At 32.9% G+C, this 27,675-nt stretch overlaps 1 protein-coding gene across 1 annotated transcript; it reads left to right on the top strand.

The window, feature by feature from the left end:
- Positions 1–27,675, top strand: LOC124534872. Its single transcript, XM_047110915.1, has 2 exons — positions 1–80; positions 26,671–27,675. The coding sequence occupies exon 2, from the start codon at positions 26,674–26,676 to the stop codon at positions 27,673–27,675; it is 1,002 nt and encodes a 333-aa protein (XP_046966871.1). The 5' UTR covers positions 1–80; positions 26,671–26,673.

A 27,675-nucleotide genomic window follows, 5' to 3' on the forward strand; every position in this document is an offset into this window, starting at 1 on the left:
CCCGACTTTACAGTGAATGTGACGGCTTTGCTTGCTGCGAGATCGAGTGATTTTGGCGTTTGGGGTCTGACAGCATAAAGGTACGTAAAAAAGTTTTCAGTTTTAAAGCATTTCAATGATTATTACTACATTTATATTGTAATATTATAAAGTATTATTTCAGGTTTGTAATAATAACTACTGGTAATTTTGTTCCACTGTTTTATTTTGAAGCGTTGAAGTTAAATGAAAATATTTATCGTATATTTAAAAAAAAACATAATAATTCATTGCAGACTTAGTTGATCAGGTTATTTATTAGACTTCTATTTTAGCAGTCCTTACAGTAATGTAACTATTTAATTAAAATTAAAAGTATTTTTATTTATTAACTTTTAAAAATACTTTTTTTCATGAGTTCCAGTTATTTAATACTCATAAAAAATGTATAATTATACTATGTAGGTTAAGACACTAATACTTTTATGTTAATATTTGAGGGCAAAAACAAAATTTTTATTTGTCATATCAGGTCACCGTAATTATTTTTTTTTTGGATCGATAACGTATAACTGATAAATAGCACAATATTTTCAAACAAAAAAATTTTTCATTAAAAAACTTTGTTTAGAAAAAACAAAGTGATTTTTTTTTTATGTCAGCTATCAAGTTGACTACGTAAGGACAATACATTAATGAATTATTGTTGTAACAAATAATGCACATTAAAAAATATTATTTTTTAAAAGTTTATATACTTAGTTAAAAAAATCCGAATTGTTACGTGACACTATCGCGTATATTATCTATATTTTATGTTTTCTAAATTATGATTTTAATATGGAAAAAAAGTCTGAAACTATTACGTTATCATTTTTGATAATTAATTTCCCTTCGTACATATATTGTAATGTCAAATAATGGTCAAGTTGATATTCAATAATTACGATATTTGTACGTTTATTCGGTACTTATATTAATTACTTATTAGGTAAACCATATAGAGCCTAAAAATCAACGTACCTATTCCATTTTAATTATTAGGTAAGACTTAATAAAAGTCCTTTTCTGAAAAAAAAGTATCCGTGCAATTTGCATCGGCATTATGTTTTATTTTTTATTCTCAACGCCATAATGGCCGGCGGAGTTGTCGCCGAAAGAGCTGTGAAAAAGGGAGGGAAATGTACAATTAAATTATTAAGTGACAGCTGCCCGCGGGCGCGCCGCGCGCCGTGGCGGTAACACGAGCGACCGTACTCAGGTTTCAATACCGTTGCAAGATTTATAGCTGTTTAGTAATTTTTTTTTAAATATAAATATGTTTCATTTACATTTTATGATATTATAAATAGTTAAATAAATACATAAACTTCTGTACTTATATAATATTTTTGTCAGTATTCCTGTTACTTTTTTATGGCCAAACTACTATACCGCATTTGATGATTTTTTTTATGAATCTTAAGCTTTCACTTCACGGAAGGACTTTTATAATAAATAGCTTAGGGAGCTCAAGGAAACGAGAAACTTAATTGAAGTTAGATAGGGGGTCCAAGTCGGGTGGACGATTTGTTTTTTATTATTTGTTAAATAATAAACTAACTAATGCAAATTAAGCTTGACATTTAAGAAATTAATCCTGAAGATTGGAGAAATTAAATAGGTTATTTAATAAATAAATATTTATTACGCGTTCCAAACGCGTAATTTGTGGTTATTTGTGAATTTGGTAAAATTCATCAATTTTTGAGATAATTCGTAACGTATGCTATTATTTTTTATATTATTTATTAATCAACAAACGTTTCGGGACAATATCAACGTATAATCATTTTACGATTTTCTAGTAAAATGTACAATGCAGACAGTTTTTGTTGCCGTAAGTAGAATGGAAAGACGACGTCAAATTGAAAGCATTTTTCATAAAATTCTGGGAGCATTTCCCCCTCGACAACACGGCAGACTTTATTTCGTAAATTTTCAATACGCTTTCTATACTTTTTTATAACTTTCGTTTTTACATTAAATTATCTATTGTGATATTTTTATTTATACATGGGAGAATGATAATGTGTATATATGTAGAGTAGTATTCTGAAAAGGTAAACCCAATGCTTACATATATGGATCTATTATTGTTTCTTAGAATGATTTAATGTTACAATAATAAATCTGCTGGACATTTTGATTTATATAATCTATACGATCAAGATCATAGATATCCATCTATGATCTTGATGAATTATTATTAGAAATATCGTTTATACCTACGGTTCTCAAAAAACTACTCCAAATATCTCAATGTCCAAGTTCGAATGCATTAAAGACAATATTAATGATATTCTTTTTGAGATTAAGGGACATATCTAAGGAGTAAACGAAATCTTCATTTCCATATAAAGTATCCTATGTACGAGTAGAAGGAAATATTGAAAATATGCAAGTGTACAATTGGGCGTAATATATATTTTTTAAAGTCGGTTAAAAGTTAGACATCACAGAGTCTATGTAAATGACGCGCAGGAGTAAAATGCTAATTTCCGTGGGAGCTCGTCAAACTTTTTAATCTCATGTGACACCCCCACCCCCGCCGTGTTGTCAGAGGGATGATTGAAAGCGGCTCATTTGTATTTTTATTACTTTTTAATTTTCTCTTATTTTCCCGAGTGCTGTTTGGACTTTCACGGTTTTTTCTTTACGAAATTATGTAAATACTTTTGGAGAAGTGTAAAATTTGCTACAAAACGATTATTTGATTTGAAAAAGTGGAAGCGATTTATCAAGAATATATAAATATAAGTAAGGGATATCGCTTACCCTTCATCTGTTATTTATAGTAGGTAGGACGCAAAACTTCACGTTTAATGAACAGATATTTACAAGTTAGCTATAGATTTTGTTTCGTTTAAATTTTATTGTAAACTGACATCTGTTCGCACGTTTTACGTTTGTTTTTTATATCGCCACTATCTAACTGGCCAGTAACTTCTGTCTGTCCTCTAAATTTTTTTTTAAAAATAATAAATTAGTAAATTACAATTAAGAATTACCTCTAATTTTCTGCACATTGACGGCTGGAGCTCTTTAAAATAAGACCAATACCGATTTTCTACGTGCACTGGGACAAAATCGCCTTACGTCATTAATATATAAGATTATTTAGCCAAAATTATATATAATGTATTTTGCTGGAACTATTTTTTATTTTTTTTTTTTATGTAGGTTATGATATACAATAGGAACAACGTGCATAGTATATCAATAACACAACCGACATTGAACAATAAGCTTCAAGCAAGAGCTTCGTCCGAAATCAGATCCCCTTCGATACATGTCCACCTTCATACGCCCACCCCATTGGAAATAATTCGAGGTTACGTACTAATATCATTATAACACACGAGGGGTTAGAGCCCCACGTTTTTAGCACTTGTCTTAACCACTAATTTTATCCGATAAATGCCATGTCTATGGTTGTAGTTCATAGAGGTAGGTTTTTAACATTATATTGATTGCAAATTTCGTCAGGCAAATTTTTGGAGAATGCCTAAATATATGCACAAATGAGTACGTTTAATTTATATTGACAGAATAGACACGTTGATTTCGTTAATTTATTAGTAGCCAATGGTAAAATAATTCTTTATAATAAAGATGGACTATTGTGATAGGGGTTTATGCAAGCCCGTTTGGGTAGGCAACATTCCCTCGTGACATATTCAACTGTTAAACAGCAATCGTTTAGTATTTCTATGTGCCGGTTTGAAAAGGAGCGAGCCAGTGTAACTGAGGATACAATTTACAATATTTTATTAATAACATATATATTTTTTAAAACAACACCGACTTGAAAGTGATCACTAAAAAAGTAATAAAATAATTTGATTTAAACACGTATTATTGAAATCGGCCGATCGTTTGTAAATATTTCTACATTTTGTTTTTCACTCAAAATCGTCCGACGTCAATAATTACTTACACCTTCCATCATCAGCTCAGTAGTATAACATTATGATTACCAGCAAGCAAATGCCAATATAACTTAATATAATATAAGAAAATATGTAAAAGACGGTACATGTGCCTATAAAATTTGAGGGTTCCCCTCGATTTCTCCAGGATCCCATCATCAGACTCTGATATCCTCATCATAGTACCATTCCAGGAGTATCTTCTTTATTCAAAAATCATCAAAATCGGTTCATTTTTTTTTTTATTCTTTATTTAAGTAAGGGACTTTTATTTATAAAAAATATGTCAGTCCCATTGTTCTCTTACAATTTGTCTTATAAAATCGGTTCATAAATGGCGAAGTAATCGGCGAACAAACATAAAAAAATATATATACCGGTCGAATTGAGAACACTCCTTTTTTTGAAGTCGCTTAAAAGTCGGTTGGCGGTGCGCAGCCGATGTAAGCAATGGTTAATATCATTACACTTGAAATATCTAAAGGCGTTGGTGTGTCATCCCATGTGCTTGTTAGCCTACCGTAGTATATTTAAAAAAAGGCGCTTAATAGATTTTTTATAATTGAACTGAATAAATGTATATATTATACACACTACACTTTTTATTGATATTGATAGAGTTTTCAGAGAAAGGCCACATGCTCTATTGTCACGATCAAGATTGATGATTATATATAACCTTTTTTTTGCATATTACACAACTACCGTTTGATTCCGATTTTACTGTCATCATCAGTGAGTTGAGAAATTATAATAATGACAACAAATTTAGTATGATGTTTTATAAGACATTCATATGAATAATTAATAAATCAATTCAGTAACGATTATTTTTTAATATTCCACAGATTCAGATTTACACGAGTAGGTATATTAAATTGTTATCGCGACAATCGTCTCAAAACCGGATGAAACTGCGATGAATAGCAACTTATACTGGATTACTGCTAGAGCTATTTTACTTTGTGGTTGGGCTTTGTGCAAGCCCATGTGGCCTATCCACATGGGCTAGCACAAAGCCCATGTGGGTATGCCACCAGCTATTCTACCACAAAATAAAAGAATAACCAGTACTTAACAGTTTTGTGTTCCGGTCTGTGTTAATGAACCAGTGTAATTCAGGCGCTAGTTGGATACAATATTGTTTTTTTTTTTTAATGGAATAGGTTGTCGGCAGTGCCGTAAATAGCCTTCTCTGTGTCCTGTGCGAGCTTCTATAACTGCACCCTATTTAAGCAGACTTTTTACCTATTTTACTGTACTCACTAAAACTTAAACGCAGGTTCACTACTGCAAATGCGTTGCCCAATAACGATAAACACTAAACACAAATACGCTCGTGCGCTGCCAAAAAAATGAGCGCGATGTAAGTTTTTAAAGATACTAGCATGTAAGTACGTTTGTATTGGAATCGAGTACGGTTCCGCACCCAAGGGTGACCCCTTGGGTGCGGAATCGTAACAAGAGCAAAACGAAAAACCATTAATCCTGCCCAGTTTGTCTATTCTTGCGCCCCCGAGGGTTTACGCCCTGTGCCTGCACAGGTGGCACCGCCCTATTTACGCCACTGGTTGACGGACGAGCATATGGGCCACCTGATGGTAAGTGGTCACCATAACACATAGACAATAACGCTGCAAGAAATATTAACTATGCCTTACATCGTCACTGCGCCACCAACCTTGTGGACTAATGTCCCCTGTGCCTGTAGTTACAATGGCTCACTCACCCTTCAAACCGGAACACAAGAAGACTGAGTTCTGTTGTTTGGCGGTAGAATAACAATAGATTAGCTCCGAAAGTTGTCCGAAAGTGTTATATTATACAATGGATATTTTAAATTATAAATTCTTAGTAGTGCACAATATAGCTAGGTCATTAATACATCTCATGAAGTATGGGAATCTAAGGTTTGTTTCATTTTATTCTTACTTAGAATTTCGAAAAGGCTGTAATTGTAGGTATATTACAGAATAATTGGTACCTTTTGGTAGAATGAGACATTTCATCTAGTATGCAGTTTTGTTTGTTTATAGGGGTATTAAAAAGCATGGAGTTAGGGTTAATTAGATAGAATTAGTCAATTTAGGGGTATGATTTTACGAGCTACTTCATTGACACACTTTATTGACGGAAAAGAGTAATTAATTACTTAGTTAATTGCCAGCTAGTGTCAGTAGAATCTGTATTTCAAAACGGTACAGATAATATAGATTATTTTTGTTGTCTTTTGTTAGGGGGATAATCTTATGATAAATCACACCAGATTACTAGTTTATTCGTAGAAATACATATCTACATCTAATAAATGTTAAAAAGAAACATTATTGAAGTTTTAAAGTAAGGAGGTACTGATAAATTACAGTGGAACTAGACTAATGTCGTGTTCTTCACGAATGCCTATTTTTTATTAAAATTTATTTCATTTTTACGTGTCCAAATCAAATCCACAGAGACGTAATATTATAAATGTCAAAGCTGTAAATGGTGAGCTTATAACAAAATAGTCGTCACATCGCGGTTAGCGATTAGTCGCGGTGAACGAAGCGGGACAAATGTCAACTTTGTATGCAATATCAAATACAGATTATATCACATTTTTAATATGGTAATATTTTTGGCGCCTTTTTTATATTTAACACACATTACTTATACATATTGTTTATATTTTAAATAGATAGAGCGAGGACTGGCAAATGGATCCTCTGTTGGTAAATGGACAGTGGACTTCTTCGATCATAGACATTGGAACTGTAAGAAATATTTATGTATCCATACAACACCAATCCGTCACCATCCTTGGAAACTAGAAAAGCATTATGTATTTTATGTCGTTTTGTCTGTAGTTACACTCACTTAAGCCGGAACACAAAAATATGCCGATTCGCGGTGGAATTTTGACTAGAGTAGCCTACTAGGACTGGTTTTGCACAAAATTTTGTGCAAAAAATACAAGCTGTATCTTTTTTCAAAATAATAATATTTGTATTAAATAAAACGATGCCTATGCCTGCTGTCCTATATGGATCAGAGTGTTGGGCTACAAAAGGGATGACTGAAAGACAATTGCATGTTGCGGAGATGAGAATGCTAAGAGGAATGTTTGATGTTACGCGAATGGATAGAGTAAGGAACGAGTACATAAGAGGAAGTTTGAAAGTGACACCGATAGCCGAGAAGTTATGTGGAAGGCGGCTATCATGGTATGGGCATGTAAAGCGGAGGAATAAGGAACATATTGTGAGAAAAGCCTTGAGCATGGATGTGGACGGATATAGAGGTAGAGGACGACCAAGGAAACGATGGATGGATTGTGTGAAAGAGGACATGGTTAGAAAGCATGTTACTTGTGAGATGACGTCTGACAGAGAAGTATGGAAGAAGAAGACATGCTGCACCGACCCCAAATAATATTGGGATAAGGGCAGGAGGATGATGAAATAAAACGATGCCTAACTGTCTTGATTAGATACGCAACTAATTATTGCTGAAAGCAACACAGCCTTTATCAGTACACTATACCCTAATATTAAGGTGAATTGATATGTAATGAAATCATATATATTAAATATATCCTATTTACTACTAAAAGGAATAATAAAATACTCAAAAGATAACAAACAGCTTTTAATTGCATCTAGGATAAATTAATAAATTTAAAAATATATTTTACACGTATATATTTCTAACGCGAAACGCGATGGTAAGTGGTCACTACAATTCATATGTAGATATCAGTGCGTTATCAAAATCTAAATCAAAATCAAAATAAACTTGATTCAAGTAGGCTTTTACAAGCACTTTTGAATCGTCATTTTACAATTAAGTGAAGCTACCACCGGTTCGGAAAGTAGTTTCTAACGAGAAGAACCGGCAAGAAGCTCAGTGGATGCTCTTTTTCAATATTTAAAAAATACAAAGTCGTGTTAGTTAAATAAAATTATTTAAATTAATATTTCCTGCTTGAAAGTCAACAGGTATTAACTCCACGCTTTTTTATCATCTATAAAATCTTGTATCGAATAATATGCCTTTTTTAGCAATGTATGTAGGTATGTATGGGTATACCTATCCATATGGGCTTGACTGAAAATCGTTACTGACTTACAAATATAAAATATATCTGATTGAATAACTTGCTCATACGAAATAAGTATAGAGTTGCATATGATTGACACTGTGAGGGTTAACATTATGGTAATAAATAGGGTTGAAACATTTAATAATAAGTCTGCGGTTGCGGAATATATCATGTGCCAATTAATAATAAAATATTAGCGTTTATTTGTATGCTATCTTAGGCTCAGTATCTGAGTTTAAATTTGATATTCTATAACGTATTATGTGACATTAATTATTGTGTACTATTATTGTATACTGGAAAGAACGATAGAAGAATAAATGGATTGGGTGTGAGGGTTGCCATGGTAAAAAAGAGAAATTATCACACGAGTTGGTGTCGAATGAAACGAATGGGTGAGGAAAACAGTGTTCTAAAATTAAAAATTTGGATAAGTTCATTTGAGGGTTTTAGAGAAATAGATTGACAGACCTTAAATGAGATGTTCAACTTCTTATCTACAAAAGTTAAGACTGACGTCAAACAAATTGGTGTGTATTAATATCGATTTTTTGTTCGTCAGTTGTTATATTATTAAGCTGCGATAATAAAGTTTGAATCAAGTGATATCGGCTCTGTTTATTTAGGGGAGAGGAAATGCGTTCGTCGTTCTTCGATTCAAAATTGTTATATTTTTTAAATTACTACGGAACTTAGGTTTTTAGTATCGGATTTCACTGTAATTCAAATTTCGGTCTTTTTTTCGTTATGCTTTGAAATTATTTAAAAAAAAGTACTAAAATAAAGCTCTATGACGAGTATAACTCAATGTTAGATATATTCATATCAATATTACTCTTTGGTTTCATTTTACATTTAATTTTATTTAATATTTGTGCCTTATTGTCCTAACAGTTTTTCCAATCGTATTATTTATATAAATGTATTTATATTTATTATATTATATGTTATATTATAATTCAAATGTAGGAAAAGAATAACTTTGAATCTACGTTCCTAACCGGTGGTAGCCAAAGAGCTTTTTAGACTTTAAAAAGCTAAAAAAAGTATTATTTGATTTTGATTTTGGATATATTAAACATAAAAACGTTTTGAAGTGGATTAAGAACCAATTAGTAAGTTTAAAAATGACAATAACATAAGAATATGATCAGTTACGTTTAAGTTAGAAATTTTAGATCTTACAGAGTTTTTTCGCCGGAGTATTTTAGTATTTTAGATCCGTTGATTGCTATAATTTTTTGAAAACTATAATTTTCAGTCTGACTTGAAGTAAGTAAGCTTCTTAAAGTATTACGACGATTTATATTGAGTTCGAATAATACATGCTTAACTCATAGTTGAAGATGCTGCTAACACTTTTCTCTGACATAATTCAACTTTTATTTTTATATAGTAGGTATTAATTCTATATATTTAACAATAATAACTATGTAGTAGGTCTTTAACATCAACTTTATTTTTTCTAGCTACAAAACTATCATTTTTTTCCTCGCTGGAAAAACGCGTTACACGCTTCCCCCACTTGATTAAAAGTGGGGGTAACTGTCCCGGTTCCCTGGACGCCGAGTTCGCCCAGGTCCACCGGGTTTACCAGCGGTACCCTCTCCGACTTTCGGCGGGCGCCACGGGATCGCTTACGCATGCTACCGTTATGCTACAAAACTACCAAGGCAGATATTAAAAAAATCAGTATTTTGTAGATAACTTTTTCATTCGTAAATTATGGTTAGATATATTTAAAGTCTTAACATTGCCAATGATTGACTATGGATAATGATCTGTATAAAAGATTCGTAACGCTGTAAATGCTCAAATAACAATCAGAATATGTCTAATATATAATCCCTTATGCCATAAACAACATTGATATTCCACACAGTGTATTGTTGTGGCCGGTTTGAGTGTAAAGTTTGACAGTGAAATAACTGAGTAGATGGTATCCCTTATTGTATGAGTTACATATGTAAATATTTCTTATTTTTTACGGTCATAATACATATTTACTTTTAACTACTTATACATAAATAAATATTAGCTACATCACATACATTACTCTGATCACAATATAAGTAACTAAAGCACTTATCTTATGGAAAATCAGAAGTAACGACGGTACCACAAACACCCAGACCTAAGACAACATAGAAAACTAATGAATTTTGTACATCGACTCGGCGAATCGAACCTGGGACCTCGGAGTGGCGTACCCATGAAAACCTGTGAACACACTACTCGACGGAGATCGTCTTATATTTGTCTATTAAAAGTATTATACATATTTTGATTTAATGAAAATAATTTTTGATACTCTTAAAATATAAAGTCAAAAGAGAATTAAACAAAAAGTTTAAAACCGGGATTGTGTATAGATTTAGAATAAAGCAATATCCTAGTCCCCTTTGCAATAAAACCATGCCGGCAACAAACGTTAAATTAACGGGAACCTGTTTTAAAAACAATTAGGCGGTAATGAAACGCGGCGTTGACGAGCATTAATTAGCGACAGTCGGTTTCACTTTAAATCATTCCGATATCGGCTTTGAGATGTCCTTTTGAATTTGTAGGGATGTTTCCAGTTATTATTGTAGAAGAATCAATTTCCCTATTTATGCTATAATTCTTGTGGTGGAATATGTTCCAAACCGCTATGTTCCAAATCTTGGTGGTAGGGCTTTGTGCAAGCCCGTCTGAGTAGGTACCACCCACTCATCAGTTATTCTACCGCCAAATAACAGTACTCAATATTGTTGTGTTCCGGTATGAAGGGTGAGTGAGCCAGTGTCACTACAGGCACAAGGGACATAACATCTTAGTTCCCACGAATGGTGGCACATTGACGATGTAAGGAATAGTTAATATTTCTTACAGCGTCATTATCTATGCGTGATGGTGACCAAGTGGTCACCTGATGGTAAGTACCATCAGGTGGCCCATATGCTCGTCCGCCAACCTATACCATAATAAAAAACCTTTTCCTCAAGAGGAGAGGAGGCATTTACAGAATGACTTTTAAATTACGAAGAACATTATTTGTACACAATGTTTAAAATGAAAAAAAAAACGACGCAAATTATTGTTTTATATAAATCAAGTCTTAGAAAGAATTTTTATATCAGGCTTTGAAATATTAAAATTGGGGTTAGAAAGGGGGAAAAAATTGCATTTCTGAAAAATCAAGAGTGTAAAAAGACAAAATTTTTGACACGATTTTTGTTATTATCTGTTAATATAATTTATAATTATAAGTATGTATATTGTATGTCTTCATTTTTTATTAATCTTTTATATCGTTCTAGCTTGACTTCAAAATAAATATTACAAGTATTTGTTCAACATTGCCAAATTTACGGTCAAAAATTTAATCCTCGATCAAGTTACCAGATATAACCTGATATAAAATGTCGGATAGCGCCATATTGTTTTGTAGGGATTAATGGCGGCGCTTCCTGTCGTCTCAGCGCGGAAAGAATAGCGCTAATTAATCAAAAGTCGCCATTCGTTGATTTCCATGGAGATTTTCCATCAAGTTTTACTACCTCCCGTCGAGTTTGGGAGCTAATGGCTTCTTTTGTGGTCCAACAATTAATGCCGGATTGAATTTTTGTTTGTTTTCCTTTCGGTTTTACGAGTTAATCAACAATGAAATTCTATCTGCGAAAATCACAATTTCTGTTCTATACAGGACGGAAAGATAATAAGAAACAAAGCATTTAATTAGTTTATTCAATTTATTTTGCGCTTTTGGTTTTGAAATAGCGATAGACAGACAGATTTACTTTCATTTTTATAATATTAATATAGAATACATTTCAATATTTCTTGTTATTCGAGAGATATCTTTATTTTAGTTGTAACCTATCTCAAATAAGCGTTTTTTTTTTTACCAACCACGTATGATCATAGACAATATTACGAAGGCGGGAAACAATACGCCTTAAGATATTATATATCATAGTAAAGTTCAGATCGATAAAAATCGATTTGGCGTAATTAATCAAGAGCCACGCAGCGACATAGATTTTGATTCGTTTTTGCGTTACAGGGCTTTGAAAAAATAGCAAGGGTTGCAAGTTTTTTGCTCGTGTCTCTGGCATGGCTATCGAAATCATTTTAAAAAATAAAACCGATAAAGTTTACGATGTAATTACCAAATTTTATCATAGGACTGAGTATTTGTAAAATAAAAAGCTCAAGAAGAAACAAAAGTCTCAGTGTGTTCATTATGCTCATAGAATTCATAGAATTGAATTTTTAAACTTCATAATCTATCGTTATTGTCGAATGTTGAAAATCTTAAAACTGAATCGATAAAGAATTTTTCTCTACAAGTTTGTGGTTAAGAGTCTACAAAACATGTGATCCAGGCTTAATAAAAGTTAGTTAGTTATTGCAAATAAATACTCAGCTCGAGTTTGAACAGAGTAATGGACTATAAGAGTAAGGACATAGTAGAGAGTGTCTGTATTTGCACACACATTCGTGTCCGTTGAGAATTGCCATCGAAGAGAAATGCGGTCAGAAGGACAGAATACTATCTATTATCATGATGTAGTAAACTCAAAGCCAAAACAAATCTGTCTGAAATCTGACGTTTCGGGTTGCTCTTTATTTTCCTATAATAAAACGAAAGTATATTCAAATTAAGAAGTAAACATATCGTAAATTTCTCTCGATTTTAAGAAGAACATTACTAAACTATTTCGTAGAGACTAATGGTTGTTTAAAGCAGATCACCCCACGGGTCCGCAGTTCATTGCTGTAATCCCGCAGAGATTACTGTTTGCTCCGTTATTGAAACTCGCTCCTCTTTTTGTTCTTTTAATCCCTATATTGAAGGGTTGGTGAGGTACGGTTGTTCGAAACAATTACGCAAAGCCAGCAAACACAGTCATGTATATTAAAGAATCTTTTGTTTTTTTTTAATACAGATAAAACCATACAATTGTGAATACTTATCCTGAATGTACTATATGTTTATTATCTGTATTCCGTTTAGAAATTAGGAAGTATTTGATTTATTTGAACATATCAAAAGTATTCCAAGCTATGTAATTCAATTTTAATAAGTTTTTCGTATTTGCAAATATGAAAAACCAATAATAACGTGGCATAAATCTTTGATCACTGATGCAAAGAAACAAGGTAATATCGCGGCATACGTTTGTGGCGTCGTGATATTAAAAGCAGAGATTTATGCGCTGAAACTTTTTAATATTTATGGCGAGCAATAAATTCTTGACGACGAGTTTTCGTGGGGAAGGGTTTATTATTTTCTTGTTGGGGGAATCAACAAGTATTAAGATTGTGGGTGCAAACACAAAGAAAACTTCGTCGAGCCACCTACCCTCGGTATCAGTTTCAACTTTCTAACTTTTATTGATTTAAATATTTCTCTTTGGTAAACGCAAGAAGTACCGAAAGTATGATAGCGTATCGTAGTCGGAACAATTAATGCAATCAAATGTATCTTTAGAGATCCTTTTAAATAAGAGTTTCTTTATATGTACATATATAGCAAGTTAATAAAATACTATATATATCTATAACACTGTTTGGCTGTGTATGTATGCTTCTACTACTGCGGTGAGCATTTTACTTTTCTTCTATGACGATATTGACTTAAAAACAATGAACATCTGATGCGTCAATGCTTAATGAATTATTTAGTTTTCATTTATTTTTTAAGGGCATCTTCAATATGGTAGAAATTAATTGATCGAGAAAATTAATCCCTGTAACATGTTAATGTATAGTAAAAAAAGTAAAGTAAAGTAACAGCCTGTAAATTTCCCATGAGGCAGAATTTCGATGAAATTCACATGACAAAGACACATGCAGGTTCCCTCACGATGTATTCCTTCACCGCCGAGCACGAGATGAATTATAAACACAAATTAAGCACATATATTGTTTGGTTATATGCTGGTTCGAACCCGCAATCATCGGTTAAGATGCACGGGTTCTAACATAGGCCATCTCAGCTAAATGTATGTCAGATACAAAGATAACATAGTCATGTCAATTTGTAATTTTTACTGGTCTAAGGATTGCTGAACTTGAATGATGAGAATGTTGTAATACCATTCGTTTTTCAAAGTTCTTTGGAATCAAATGATTTTAAAGCATGACAAATATTAAACATATCTTGAATATTATGCTTATTTCAGTCAAGTGAACTCACTCAAAATCTGCCTCCAATCTATTACGATTCAGAATCAAGCCCTTTCTTAACACTACTGTCTTACAAACCTGAATTACATTTATCATTCGCCGTGGGCTCTCTGAAATTGCCTTAGAGAGGGTTCTCATTACATTAATATCTGAGCCGTCTGTCGCTGACTCAATCGTTATTAGCCGGAGACAATGGGAGGATTAAGATTTACTCAGATATTTGGATATGAGATTTGTGGGCTCCAGTCTGTCATTTCGCTTTTGTTTGCGATGGATTTAAGTGATTTAAGCGGAGGTTCTATGTTAACTTTACCGACATTATGTTATTTTTAATTGTTTACTATCTTTTAGTTTATTATTAGATTATTTATTGAGACAATATATATTATCGATAATCAAATCGTCATCATCCTCCTGCCCTTATTCCAATTTTATTTGGGGCGCCGACCCCAGCATGTCTTCTCCTTCCATATTTCTCGTTTGGACGTCATCTCGCAAGTAACATTCTTTCTAACCATATCTTGTTTCACACAATCCATCCATCGTTTCTTTGATCCATCTTGATTGAAATATAATTTATAAAGAAATTTAAAAAAATAATGAAAGTTACTGAAAAAAAGATTTCTCAAATCAATATGTAAGTTATATATTGGAGTATAAGATGTAGTATAGGTTTAATATTAAATTATGACTACATATTAAAACGCAATGTTAATATTCATGTCGTAAACCAGAACAGTTGATGTTGCCTTAATGATCTCATAATCTGGCACCATCAAGGCATCAACTAGGGAAGTGGGGAGCGTTTGATATGTCGTGTCGACTGTCGAGAGATATTTATGCATACTCCGGCGAGGGCGACGAGTGTGATGGATACTTCACTTCAGCTCAATTCTCGCTATGTAATTACGGATGATTTGAATTTATAGCGAGGTGTAGATACTTTCGAATGGTAAAGCGTAACTCTGTTGATAGTTGTATTGATGGAACTGCCAAGTGCTTGAATGTAAAACAGTTGAATAATCTGTTTTAAGATTTATATGTTTATTGTATCTATATGCCAGGTACACAAGTGTGACAGGTATAGATTGAAATATTCATAATATATAGATAAAATTTTAATAGCATTTTAAAATAACTTTTGGAGGAAATAACATGTATATTGATTATTTTTCTTCAATATATAAGGGAGCTAATTTATTTTATTGAAATTTTATATTTCCTTACTCTACATTAAATTAATTAAACAAAAAAATTACAAAATCACAAAAAAATCATTGCAATAAAAGACTGGCTGCCTTTAAATTTCATTAGGATAAGTTTTCTCACGTTTGTGTGCGAAAACGATCCTATGGCACTTATGTACTGTAAAACCATTGTTTTATGGAACCTCGTTGTACTTACGAAGTAGCATCTGTTTTATCAAATCATTAAGAGCATATGCTCAAAAACAAATTGACAAATCTATACGTGTAGTATTTGAATTAAATTGATAAGGTTTCTGTCTATTCGACGTGATTGTACTTCGACAATGGTGTCCACGCTCGTCCCACAGTGGGACAAACAATAGTCCTTCGCGCACTCGCCGCGCACTCGCCGCCTCTATTGTCTCGGGACTCGCCGTGTTCAATGCAGGCAGACTTTTAGGGTTTTATAGGTTTTAAAATAGAAGTCATATGATATGGGATTGTTTTTTTTATAACAAATATTGTTCTGCCATTTTTTTAATTTATTATCTTTTATATGAATATTACAGTAATATTTACTATTCCTTAAAATATCTTAGTGTGAAATGTGAAGACATTCTGTGAATTTATAGGATACCAGACACCGCCTCGGCTTCGCACGGGTGCTCTGCTGATACTGATATATATTTCAAAATATATAACGACATCGTATTAGAAACTTGGAAAATTATCAGTGTTTCTTTACTCTTCGTCTATGTATTCTTTGGAAAAACCTTCCTCAAAAATCACACTATCTTAAAGAAAACCACATCAATAACTATTACGTCATTTTAAAGATCTAAGCATACATAGGGACGGACAGCGTTTAACGACTTTTTAGGAGGTTTTATACTATGTAATTATGATGATGATGGAAGGTTCAACATTTATACCACCATACACATCAGCCAATATTAGACCCACCGAGCATGTTTGAATGGTACACCATAATGTACATTACAATACAGGTTGCTTCGATTTCAAACATCGTTTAGAATACCCGTGTCCTATTCGCTTGATCATCGTTTTATTGTTATGTAATTAAACATATAAGTAAATATATAAATATGTAGAAGTATGCGGCTAGGTGATAATCCAAGCGTTCATTTCGCTCCCTGTGTTTGCATTACACATTACCCGAACCCAACAGACAGCACGCCCTGGATTTGAAATGATTATTAGGAATATATTAAATTTTTAAATATAGAATGTTTTATGAATTTTATAATTGCAAAAATTTTGAGTGATGTAATGTTTATTAGTTAATAGCGGTAAAACATGGTAAGTAATTTAATTGAGCATTTACTCGTAAGTCTATTATTTAAAATTGACCATAAAAAATGCCTTCTTCCTTTCGTATTTCTTACTACTTTCTAAACTCTATCGTATTTGAATTCAATATGTCAATTTAGTCAATTCGTAGAAGTGTTACACTTGCTTTTTGACAGACAGAGTCAGACTTGACGAGACTTCATCATCTTTCATCTAAAGAATTTTTTTTTTGAATTTTTGTTTAGTTGTATTGTCATATACACATTTTTTAAAGCAAGTATAAAATTATGTGGAAAGAAATCTTAAGTGTAATTGTACAATATATAACAAGTATATACACTTAATTCAGAGTTTTTCTTTGAATACTATTTTGCATGTTACGCGATGGGAATATCGCGTATCAGCCCTCCTCTGATAGACGTTACAAGCAAACCCACTCACTTTGCGTAGTCTACATGTGTCAGTTTTATTGCGTTGCCCAATCGAGGACATGTAACTTTAAGCCTTACACCAAAGCAATAAGGCTGCTTTTCAAAAAAACTATTCATATATACGATTTTAGTAACAAACTCATGTCAAGCAAAATCGACTTTGTGCTTTACAGAGTAAGTTTTAAAGATTACTTTCGCTTGTGTATTTGCTTGTTTTTACTGCATATGTTATTTTGTGTGAGTGACATGTATTTGTATAAATTTGTTTGATTCGCGTTTCCGATGAAACTTGAGTGACAAATATCGAAGATTTGGTACAACTGTGAATCAAGTAAAATTGAAATTCATGGGAAGAAAGTATCGGCATTATTTACACTATTTAACTACTTTGCACAGAGGCTACTTTCAGTTTTCATTTTTTTTTGGTATAGGTTGGCGGACGAGCATAGGGGCCACCTGATGATAAGTGGTCACCATCAACCATAGACAATGACGCTGTAAGAAATATTAACTATTCTTTACATCGTCAATGTTCCACTAACCTTGGGAACTAGGATGTTATGTCCCTTGTGTCTGTAGTTACACTGGCTCACTCACCCTTAAAACCGGAACACAACAATACTGAGTACTGTTATTTGCCGGAAGAGTAACTGATGAGTGGGTGGTACCTACCCAGACGGGCTAGCACAAAGCCCTACCACCATGCTTATTTTGTGCTATATATATTATATAAACTCGTACACGAGCTGGAGTAAAATATTATAAGGAACCAATGATACGAGGAAAAGTATGTTGAATCAAATTCTGCCTCATTTGTATAAACGTAAATATTAGAGCAACTTCAAGGAATAAGCAGTGGTTTATATGCTACCTATTACTTTTGTTATTGCTTTTTCATCTAAATTTTAGTAACATGAAGACATGCCCGCGATTATTTGGGCGCGATCAGAGATAAAGTTGAATTTAAGTCCAAGCGACGCTACTTGACTTATTGTGTATCCTTTTTAATACTAATAAAACCTTTTTTAAACATGTATGTGTCACTTTTGGGTAAAGAGTACAATGTGATTTATAAGTTGAACTCTGAATTCTGAATAATTTACATATTGACGAAATTTCTATATTTTTATTTAGATAAAATACATTTAATACTTTTTTTAAAATTAACCGTTAATAGGCTTAAGTTTAATCTTAATGTTTGTAATATTCAGTGAAAGCATTTTTTGCTTTTAGTTCTTCTTACGTCGTAGTTCCGTAGTGTTCGTAGCGCAGCGCTACCTGTGCTCTACGACACAAAGAAACCGCGTAGCGCTGCCGTGAATACCAAAATACGGCATGTACTAAGATATTTAAAATGGATGCGTTATGTTTACAAAAATTTTAGTACTACCTGTTTATAAATTTACAGTTATGTTAATAACGATATAATATGTAGTTTTATTACCTTTGTACGAGTTTAATTTGTTAACATCTACAATTCAACTGTTCTATTGAAATTTACAAATATACCACTGCATTAGCAGATAATTTTATCGTACTAGTATCATAAACATTTTTTATAGCATAAATATTGTAGTCAAAATATAAAGTGTAGTCGCTCTTCGTAGCTGAATGTTCAGCGCTTTGATGGAAGCAGAGACAGTTTGCTATTGTACGGCGATATGATAACGCTTTTATTAGGCTCCTCTCCGCGCCGAGAAATAAAATAAAAGTCGTTCCCTCTAGCAACGTCAAATATTGACGCAAATATGATTTTTATGGAAAACCTGTTTATGCTTGGATTACGATATTTTTTTGTTAGGTGTATGTATTAAAATATAAAATTAGTCCATACATTTTTTAATCATATCTCTATTTTGGATACAAAAAATAATACTTTGGTACTAATGTAAACATTAATCCTAATTTTTTTCTTAGTATTATTGAGTTCACAAAAGAAATCCAACAGATCTTACGTTGCTTTATAAAGATATATACAACGCTACAATACCGAGGATTATTTATGCAATAAATAATAATTTGTGTATTATTTATTAAAATTACTCATTATCGTGGTTTTATATTCTTAATCAAAGTCTCATGTTTGACATATCGTTGAATAATTAGAAGCCTACTTGTTATTCGTCTTTGATTAAGTGTAGGCGAACGTCTTAAGTTTACAAAGCGTTGTGTAATTAAGGGATTCGTCATGTAGGGAGTCTAATGCGCGGAAATTAATTAATTATTAATATGTAATGAGTTATTTAATTATTAACTTGTTAAATAAAGTTTTTGCTTTTATTTGTGTAACTAAGACACTTATGCTATGATAAGATGGAATAGTTCCAATGATAACACAATGTAAGCATTTGATTTCCAAAGATAATTTAAATATACAAAAGAATGATTCCTAAAAGAGCGCTTACAAAGTGACAGTTTATTAAATTTACAATATCAAAGAAATATCTCAAAATGATACGTAATCATTCATTCAAGCATCATTACATTCTCTCATTCGTTCGGTCGGTCTTCTTCATTTGGAACCGTCGCTATCGTAACTCTGATCTGTTTAGGAAATTGCCTACCTTCATATTCATCTACATATATCATATTTTGAAATTGCAATCGTAGTAGTTTATTTACTCATTTTATTAGAAATGTCTATTTTTTTTAGCTTCGTTGCATTTTAATTGCAACATCAGAGTCGTGAATTTACCAATGTAAGCAAAGGCTATATAATATGACTGTACATGAATATTATGGTATAAAACCAGTGAATCTTTACGTCAAAATGTTAGAAGCAGCACGGTATTTTTCTCAGAATTTGAATTGGAATATAATTAAAATTCTCCTTGAGATTAAAATTTATTAAAAAGTAATTAAAATGAATGAATGGATTTTAAATGATTCTGAATGATATATTCTTGTGAATGACTAAAATTAGAATACGATTAAAATTCTCCTTGAGATATTGTCTTACTCACTTGCAAGTCATTTAATCGCTTTGTATTCTGGTTCCTTATTCTGGTTTTATGGGCGAGTGAGCCAGCATAGTTAAAGGCTATAATAATGGACCTGATATTTTAAATTCACTACGTTGATGGTGTGAATGTATTCATCTAAATAATTAATGATTAGTGAACCAGTGTATGTGGATGGACCTTGTAATAATATAAACTTATTGATTACTTAAATGATATGAAACATAAATAAAATAATCGAAAATGACTATTTGTAATTACTAATTAGTTTTTGAATAAGATGTCTCCAATTATTATCAAAAACGAGATGAATAAAAATATAATTTGTAACAATTTTTATAATGCCATTCATTCAGATGGATACTGTCTAAACTGGAGTGCATAAAACCATCCATTAAAAGTTTTAAAGCAAAAAGTAAACCACGGCAGTGCATTCCGGCTTCCATCAGTAATTAACAGTGCGCTCAGCTCTGTTTTATTTTTTACAGAGTGACGGATATCTAAAAACGGCTCCGTTGTACGTTGGCATTGTGTGCGTATTCACAAAATAATATACGAATATAATATATTCTACATGTACACAAACTTTTACAAAACATTCTAAATTTAATAATCTTTATACCTTAATATCTCGTTCACTTCTGTTTGATTTGACCCGAGTCCTTTACTTCCAAGGAAGAAGGCAATTTCTTAATAAATTCGATTCATTATCGATTATACACAACTCAAACAGTACGATGTTTAGATCACATGATTTATAAAAACAAAATTAAACACGTACAGTCGGCTTATGAAAAGCTCCGTCACCTTAAGGTCTATTTTCGTGTGCTCAATATAAGCGAAATTCTTCTTTACCGATAGAGAATCACACTTTGCGTCGCAATTATTTGATGTTTAGATACAAGGGGTTTAAGACTTGTTAAAGTAATGGATTTGAAAACTACCGGTTTTCTTACTCTGACTGTAAATTTGACTCGGTGGTACCTGTGGGCATTTTTATTTTTTATTTTATAATACAGGTTGGCGGATGAGAAAATGGGCTACCCAATGATAAGTGCACCCCACAACCTATAGGCAATTATGCTGTAAGAAAAACTAACCTTGCCTTACAACGCCAATGCGCCACCCACCTTGGGAACTAAGATTGGGAACTTATGCCTGTAATTACACTGGGTCATAAACACTTCAAACCGGAATATAGTTACTAAATTTATTTGGTTTATTTTGTTGTCAGGTAGCAATTCGAATCTTTTATGAATTGAATAAAAAGTATTATATGCGTTCGCCAAAATTCAATATGAATTTAAAATAGTACGTAAAATATATCTGTTAAAATGAATGAATGGATTTTAAATGATTCTGAATGATATATTCTTGTGAATGACTAAAACATAATGTCGTAACCATTGTAACATGAATCAGTTTTCTAAAGCATATTCTAGCACAAAAGCCTTAACACAGACATGACGGTAGGCATAAATCATATCTTTTCAAGCGACCGTCTCAGACTAAAGTACACTCAGTCGGATAATCGGGTACGTTTTAAAGCTGTCACCGGCTTAGCACCCCACCCCACCCTGGCGGCACTTCACGTGCGTTTTGACGCGATTATCATACCCGCCGTATCTGCGCGCAATATTGTTTGTGATGTTTGAGATGTAAGAAATATTAAACAGGGTATTTTAGGATTAAAATGAATATGGTACTTTATATAAGATTTTAAATTAACATGGTTATTTTTATTATTAAAGCTAATGATTTCGGGATATTTACCATGTTTTTTATTTTTTTTTAGGTGGAGCTCGATACTCGAGCTTCGACCTAGGTATTCGTAGATAATGTCGAAATCAATAACTTTAATATGGTACTTAAGTTAAAAAAGAAAGTGATTTCGAAATTATAAAGAAACGAAGCTTTGGTTGAATGAGGACATATTCCAGACAATGCTTATAACGATGCAGAAAAATAAAAAGAATCAGAAACAACTGTGTGTGAGCAATTCACACATGGTAGAAGTGTATTTTAATAGTTGAAGTATTATTTTTGTTGGTTTTTTAAAGAGAATTATTGTTTCTTTGTCGTGACACATTTGTGTTTCATCATGTTTTGAATCACAACCATTCTAAAATAGTAAATTGTAATTGAACAAAAACTAATTGTGTTACATTTAATATGAATAATAACGAATTACATAAATTATCTAGTAGACTAGTCTGTAAACACAGAAACTCCAAGCTTACTTATACGCAGGTCCCAAAGCCCTACTCATCCTCTTTGTAAACAAGAGTTGCTCTAATCGTTTGTCTGAGATGTCATTTAATGGGTAACTTAATTTACCGCTTTTCTACTTATTCTCATAAAATACAAAGAATAAATTTAATGTAGTTATTCCCATATGTCGATCTACGGTTCTTCATTTCTAATGCTATATCTTTTTACGAATATAATTATTATGTTCTAATATCTTACGTAATCTATTATTACGAGAAATATAACGAATAGAAGGTCACTTCATAATATATCCAATATTAATTGTTAATAGTTACGATATAAATTTAATTTTATTAAACTCCTGAACTTGGCACACTGTCGCTTTGATAATTTGACACAGATTCCCCTGAATACCGCATCCATTTTACAAATACGCTTTGACGTTTCTTACTCCAGTGCAATCTCTTTTACCACCCCGCCATCGGCGAGGTTTTTGAATTTGTTTCCTTTGTGGCGGTTTTAATATGGAAATTAAACGTTCGCAGCCGTGTGGCGGCACACCTTGGTAATCATATTATTTAACGCTAAAACGAATATTCCTTCCTCTACGTAAGGTTCAAAATGCTATATTCTTTATCTAGTGCATAATGAATTTGTCTCATAAATCAAATTCGTTGAAGGATTTAGCTGCGTAATTAAATTTTTCGAATTCGTATTCATTGGTTAAGCCTTTTATGTTAAATCTGTTTACAAGTGTCTTAATGTAGTATGAAAATAATGGTATTTTTTTATATTTTTAAACAATTGAAACATATTTGATCAGTATGTTTTTTAACTTCAAATATAAACTTCTTTTAATCTCCAAGTAATTATTTGGAAATTTTAATTTTTAGGACACTACTTTTGTGAATTTCTCGTTCATTTTTCTATAATGTAGATGAATACTATAAGGAGTTTATGTGTCACTAATACATCATCAAAATAACGTCAAAATGTTTTGATGTCATCTACTGTGGGTTTGTAGATAAAGTAGAAGCTGCCATTTCCCCACTAAGTCTCCTAACACAATAAAGCATTTCAGTCAATTCAGCGCGCTGGGAAGCGAGCAACGAAAGAATTTCCGATAATTAAAAGATACTCATCGAACGTAACGTGGCGTAACGTCGACGTTTGTGACGCCCTTAACTACCAGCTCTTTTCAATTTCAATTGTTGTTTTCAAACAAATTTTGAAAAACAATCTCCTATTTCTATTCTAAAATGTCTTACGTTACACACTTTAAAAATGAATATAGGACGGGCGAAATATCTATTTGTAATAAATGTTATCATTATCATTACATACAAAACAAAGTCCCCCGGACGCATTTATCTGTCTGTATGTTCGCGATAAATTCCTAAACTACTGAACGGATTTTCATGCGGTTTTCACTAATGGACAGTGGGATTCATATAAAAGGTTAAGGTGTATAAGTTATTAAGGTTTTTGTGTAAATAAGTTGAAATAGAACGATAATTGTTAATCATGTTTAAAAATCAACAAAAATAAATAATTAAAAGGTAAAAATATTTAAAAAAAAAAACGATATCTACTCTTACGAGGCCGGCACGAGCCCGCTAATTATAGTATAGTTACTTAACCATAACGCCCACAAAAAACTTATTTAACAACTCCCACAGTACCTTAAACGCAAAGATAAAGAATTACTAAGTTATCGCTGTTTGTATATATGTGTACCACATATCACAAAAGGAATTTAAGCCAGTGCTTTTTATTTAAAATGGGCCTGTTTTATCTTAATCCAAACATCCCTCTATGAGTCGCATCAAATAAGCTTATCAATTAAAAAGTAAGGATAATCAATGTAAGCTTAAATGATATTTGCTTATAAATCGGTATAAAGATTAAGGTAACATTACTAAATTTATTAAAGCAAGTAACTCAAAACATAGACAATAGATTTTTTTTTCAATCCGGATATAAAACGAAGTAGGTTTCGCTTCAGCCGTGCACTACTCCCCGGAGCCGCAGGGGAGGCACGGCCGTCATGTTTACCCATCGTCGCGTACGTAAGATTCCATCCCGCTTCACGCTCCGTATCAACTGTTTGAATAGAGATACGCCACTCTGAATTTATTGTGAACATCTCCTCTCCCCCGCCCTCCGCCCGCAGCCCTCAGCCATTGTCACAAATCCAATGTATCGCTTTCACTGCGAACTCGCTCAATGATATGGCAATGTGACATTTAATTCCAATCATCGAGGGATCCTTTATTAATATAGCAGGCAAGGTCTTTTGTTACGAATTCAATTGTATCATCGCTGATAACGCTCGATCGGGTTTCGTTTATCAGCCGATGTGAAGTTTTAACCTCGATGTGAATTAAAATCATTAGTCGAATGAATCAGTGTATCTTCGAAATTAATGTGCAATTTGTTACATATTCTTTTTTATTTTGTACTTAGATCAATGATTGAAGAAAACTATTGAGTATTTGTCGAAATTTCGAAAATATGATTTGCATTCAAATGATTTATGTTAAACACATTTGATCGCTTATACATTAATCACTTTTTTATGATTGACAAATGGGCCTTTTGTGGCCAGGTACCAAGGTGGCAATATTGGCGCTATAAGAAAAATTGACCATTCATCATTACATCGCCAAGCTTGGGACTAAGATGTACCTTGTGTCGTAGTTACACTAATACACTCACCTCCTAAGCTGGAAGAATATCTGATACGAATGCTACATATCCAAATGCTTGTACAAAGACCTACTACCAGTGTACATATTTCTTTTTGTCTCCATTCCATTGGACCTTTTTACAAGCTTTTTTTTATATATATTGCAATTGTTTGTTTAGGTCACAAATCTTGCAAGTTGAATTAGAACAATTTCCATTTCCTACGGAATTGAACTTCGTCACGATGGTTTCCGATTCCTATGGCAGTAAATTTGAAATTATGGCCCGATTCTCTGAGGCTCCATGAGAATCTCGAGCAGTCGAAAGCGTAAACACGATTTTTTGTATAAATATTGACGTAAGTTATTAAATTATTATAAATGGCAATAGACTATTTGACAATGCGAAAAATAAATTGTGAATTTTTGTAATCAGTGTATATTATGAGTTTAATAATGGTTATTTACTAACGAAAGTTGAAAATAATACTTAATTTATTCAAAAATAAATAAATAAAAATGCATTTTTTCAAACGTTTGTCACGTGACACAAAACGCTCCTGATTGGCCGGGCTTATGATTAAGTCACTTTCTTGTAAACCTTGCTTTTCTACTATATGTACCACAGATTAAAATACAGCAAAGTGACGTCACAGACCCCATTGCAGCACCGTATTGTCCAAGTAGCGTTTTCGCGCGTTATTTAAATATGGAATTTTTAATATGATATTTTTCGGCAAATATGTACTAGAAATAAAGAAATCAACTTTTACTGGGTTCCTTAACTTCTACTAAATAATATAAAATGGATTTTAAAAACCAGTCAAATAGCCTATTCCCATTTAGAATTATTAAAATTATGAAAAAAATTGTAAAAGTATACTCGCTACAAGCTTTCCACAAAAGCAATTGTCGCTTGCGACTTCGCTCGCGTCTTAAGGGTGAGGTGATAAAAGGCAGACTATCTTCTTCCTTGGGATTTAGCTTACTTCATATCGAATTTCATTAAATTGGGGTAAAACAGAATTACTTTTACATTAATAATTTTAGTTAAGATTAAATAATCAATCAGATTGGGATTTATTAACATCAAACATTGCTATCTTCTTTGAACTTCAGTTAGTTTTTAAAAAATATTTTTAACATGATTTTATGTAGAAGCAATGGAATCAAAAATAAAAATGATACGAGCAACCGAATCCGACCAGCTATTAGAATGCGGATGTATCTTCATTCGAATATTGCCAATAAAACAGCGTTGAGCTGAAAAATCGATGTCGACAGACGAACCGACAAGTACGCGGGAACGATATAGACGTCTACGTGTTTGATTAAAGCTTAATACTAAAGAGATTTAGTGAGATATTTGTTATTGCCGAAATAAACTTCTCCTTCGAAAACCAAAACTATTCATTAAAAAATTAATTAATACAGTTATTACGTCATAAGTGCAAGATATAAAATAAAGTTTTTTTTTAATACCCAAAACGGATTAAGGCTATAAACACTTTACGAACTCTAAAGCACCTGCGTGATCGATATCAGATTAATTGTAAGGGTACGGTCACACTGTGTTTTAAATTTCGTAGTAATCTTGTACTTCACAGTTCGATCTTTTATAATTTGTTAAATTTATCTATACTAAATTTCTAATATTCAATTTTTACTTTATTTTCAGATTATGGGGTCTGTACAAGAAGAGAAGCCCGCGGAAAGTGCGGCTAAGACACACGTGCGGGAGCTACGGAACACTGAACTCGTTTCCCGCTTGTTAGCAGCCACACCACCGTACCTCTACAGCGCCTTGCCTCTGCAGCCGCATGCGTTTTTCTTTAGTGAAATGCTAAGGTCGTTCGTTAACGCTCGTCACGGCTGTCGGCCGCCGCATTATCACCGTCGCTTCAAGCGTCGCTCTCATAAATACTTCGCTGAAAACGAAACCGAATGGCGACGTGACTGGACGAAGCAAGAGGAGGATAAGAAGGAACCAGAAATGAGGCCTGAAGTTCCACTCGAACTGACCGTAGATAAACAACCGAGATCTTGCGATCAGTCCCCAAGAAGATTGTCACCAAAAACTGAAGTTCCTAAGTCAAGCAGTCCTGGACCTCCTGGCAGACAGTCTACATTTGTGGATGTTGGTACAGAGGAACTTCCCAAGCCGGCACCATGTGCTGTGAGGAATCCAGTTGAGACTAACGCTGTTCCTCAGTCAAATTTGATATTACCGCCTCCACCGCCGATGTGGTACCCACCGCTATACAATCCTCAATTCGGCGTAGATCCGTTAAATTTCTTCATTGATTTACGCGTCTCTGGTCATATTTACGACAGGAAAAGAACTATTTCAGAAGCAATAGATCCTAACAGTGTCTCTGAAGTTAGGAATGATGAACCTAATTTGGAAAAGAGACTCGGAAAGGATTTTGCACAGAAACCTCGTCATCTGTCTGCTTTTTCTGTCCCCGTTCGATCAAATCACAGCCAATCTGACGGACCAGACAAATTCTTTGAGCGCAGTAACAGATTTCTAGGGAAACCGAATGGGACATCGTACATAATGAGAAATTTAAAAAGTGTGTATGAAAATCTGCACTCCATTGATCGTAAAGAAGATGTAAAGGACAAAAACGAAGAGACCAAAGGTGAATCCTCCGATTTGGAAGAAGACATTATGGACTGA

Source organism: Vanessa cardui, chromosome 13, assembly GCF_905220365.1.
Source record: "Vanessa cardui chromosome 13, ilVanCard2.1, whole genome shotgun sequence".
NCBI classification, from domain to species: domain Eukaryota; kingdom Metazoa; phylum Arthropoda; class Insecta; order Lepidoptera; family Nymphalidae; genus Vanessa; species Vanessa cardui.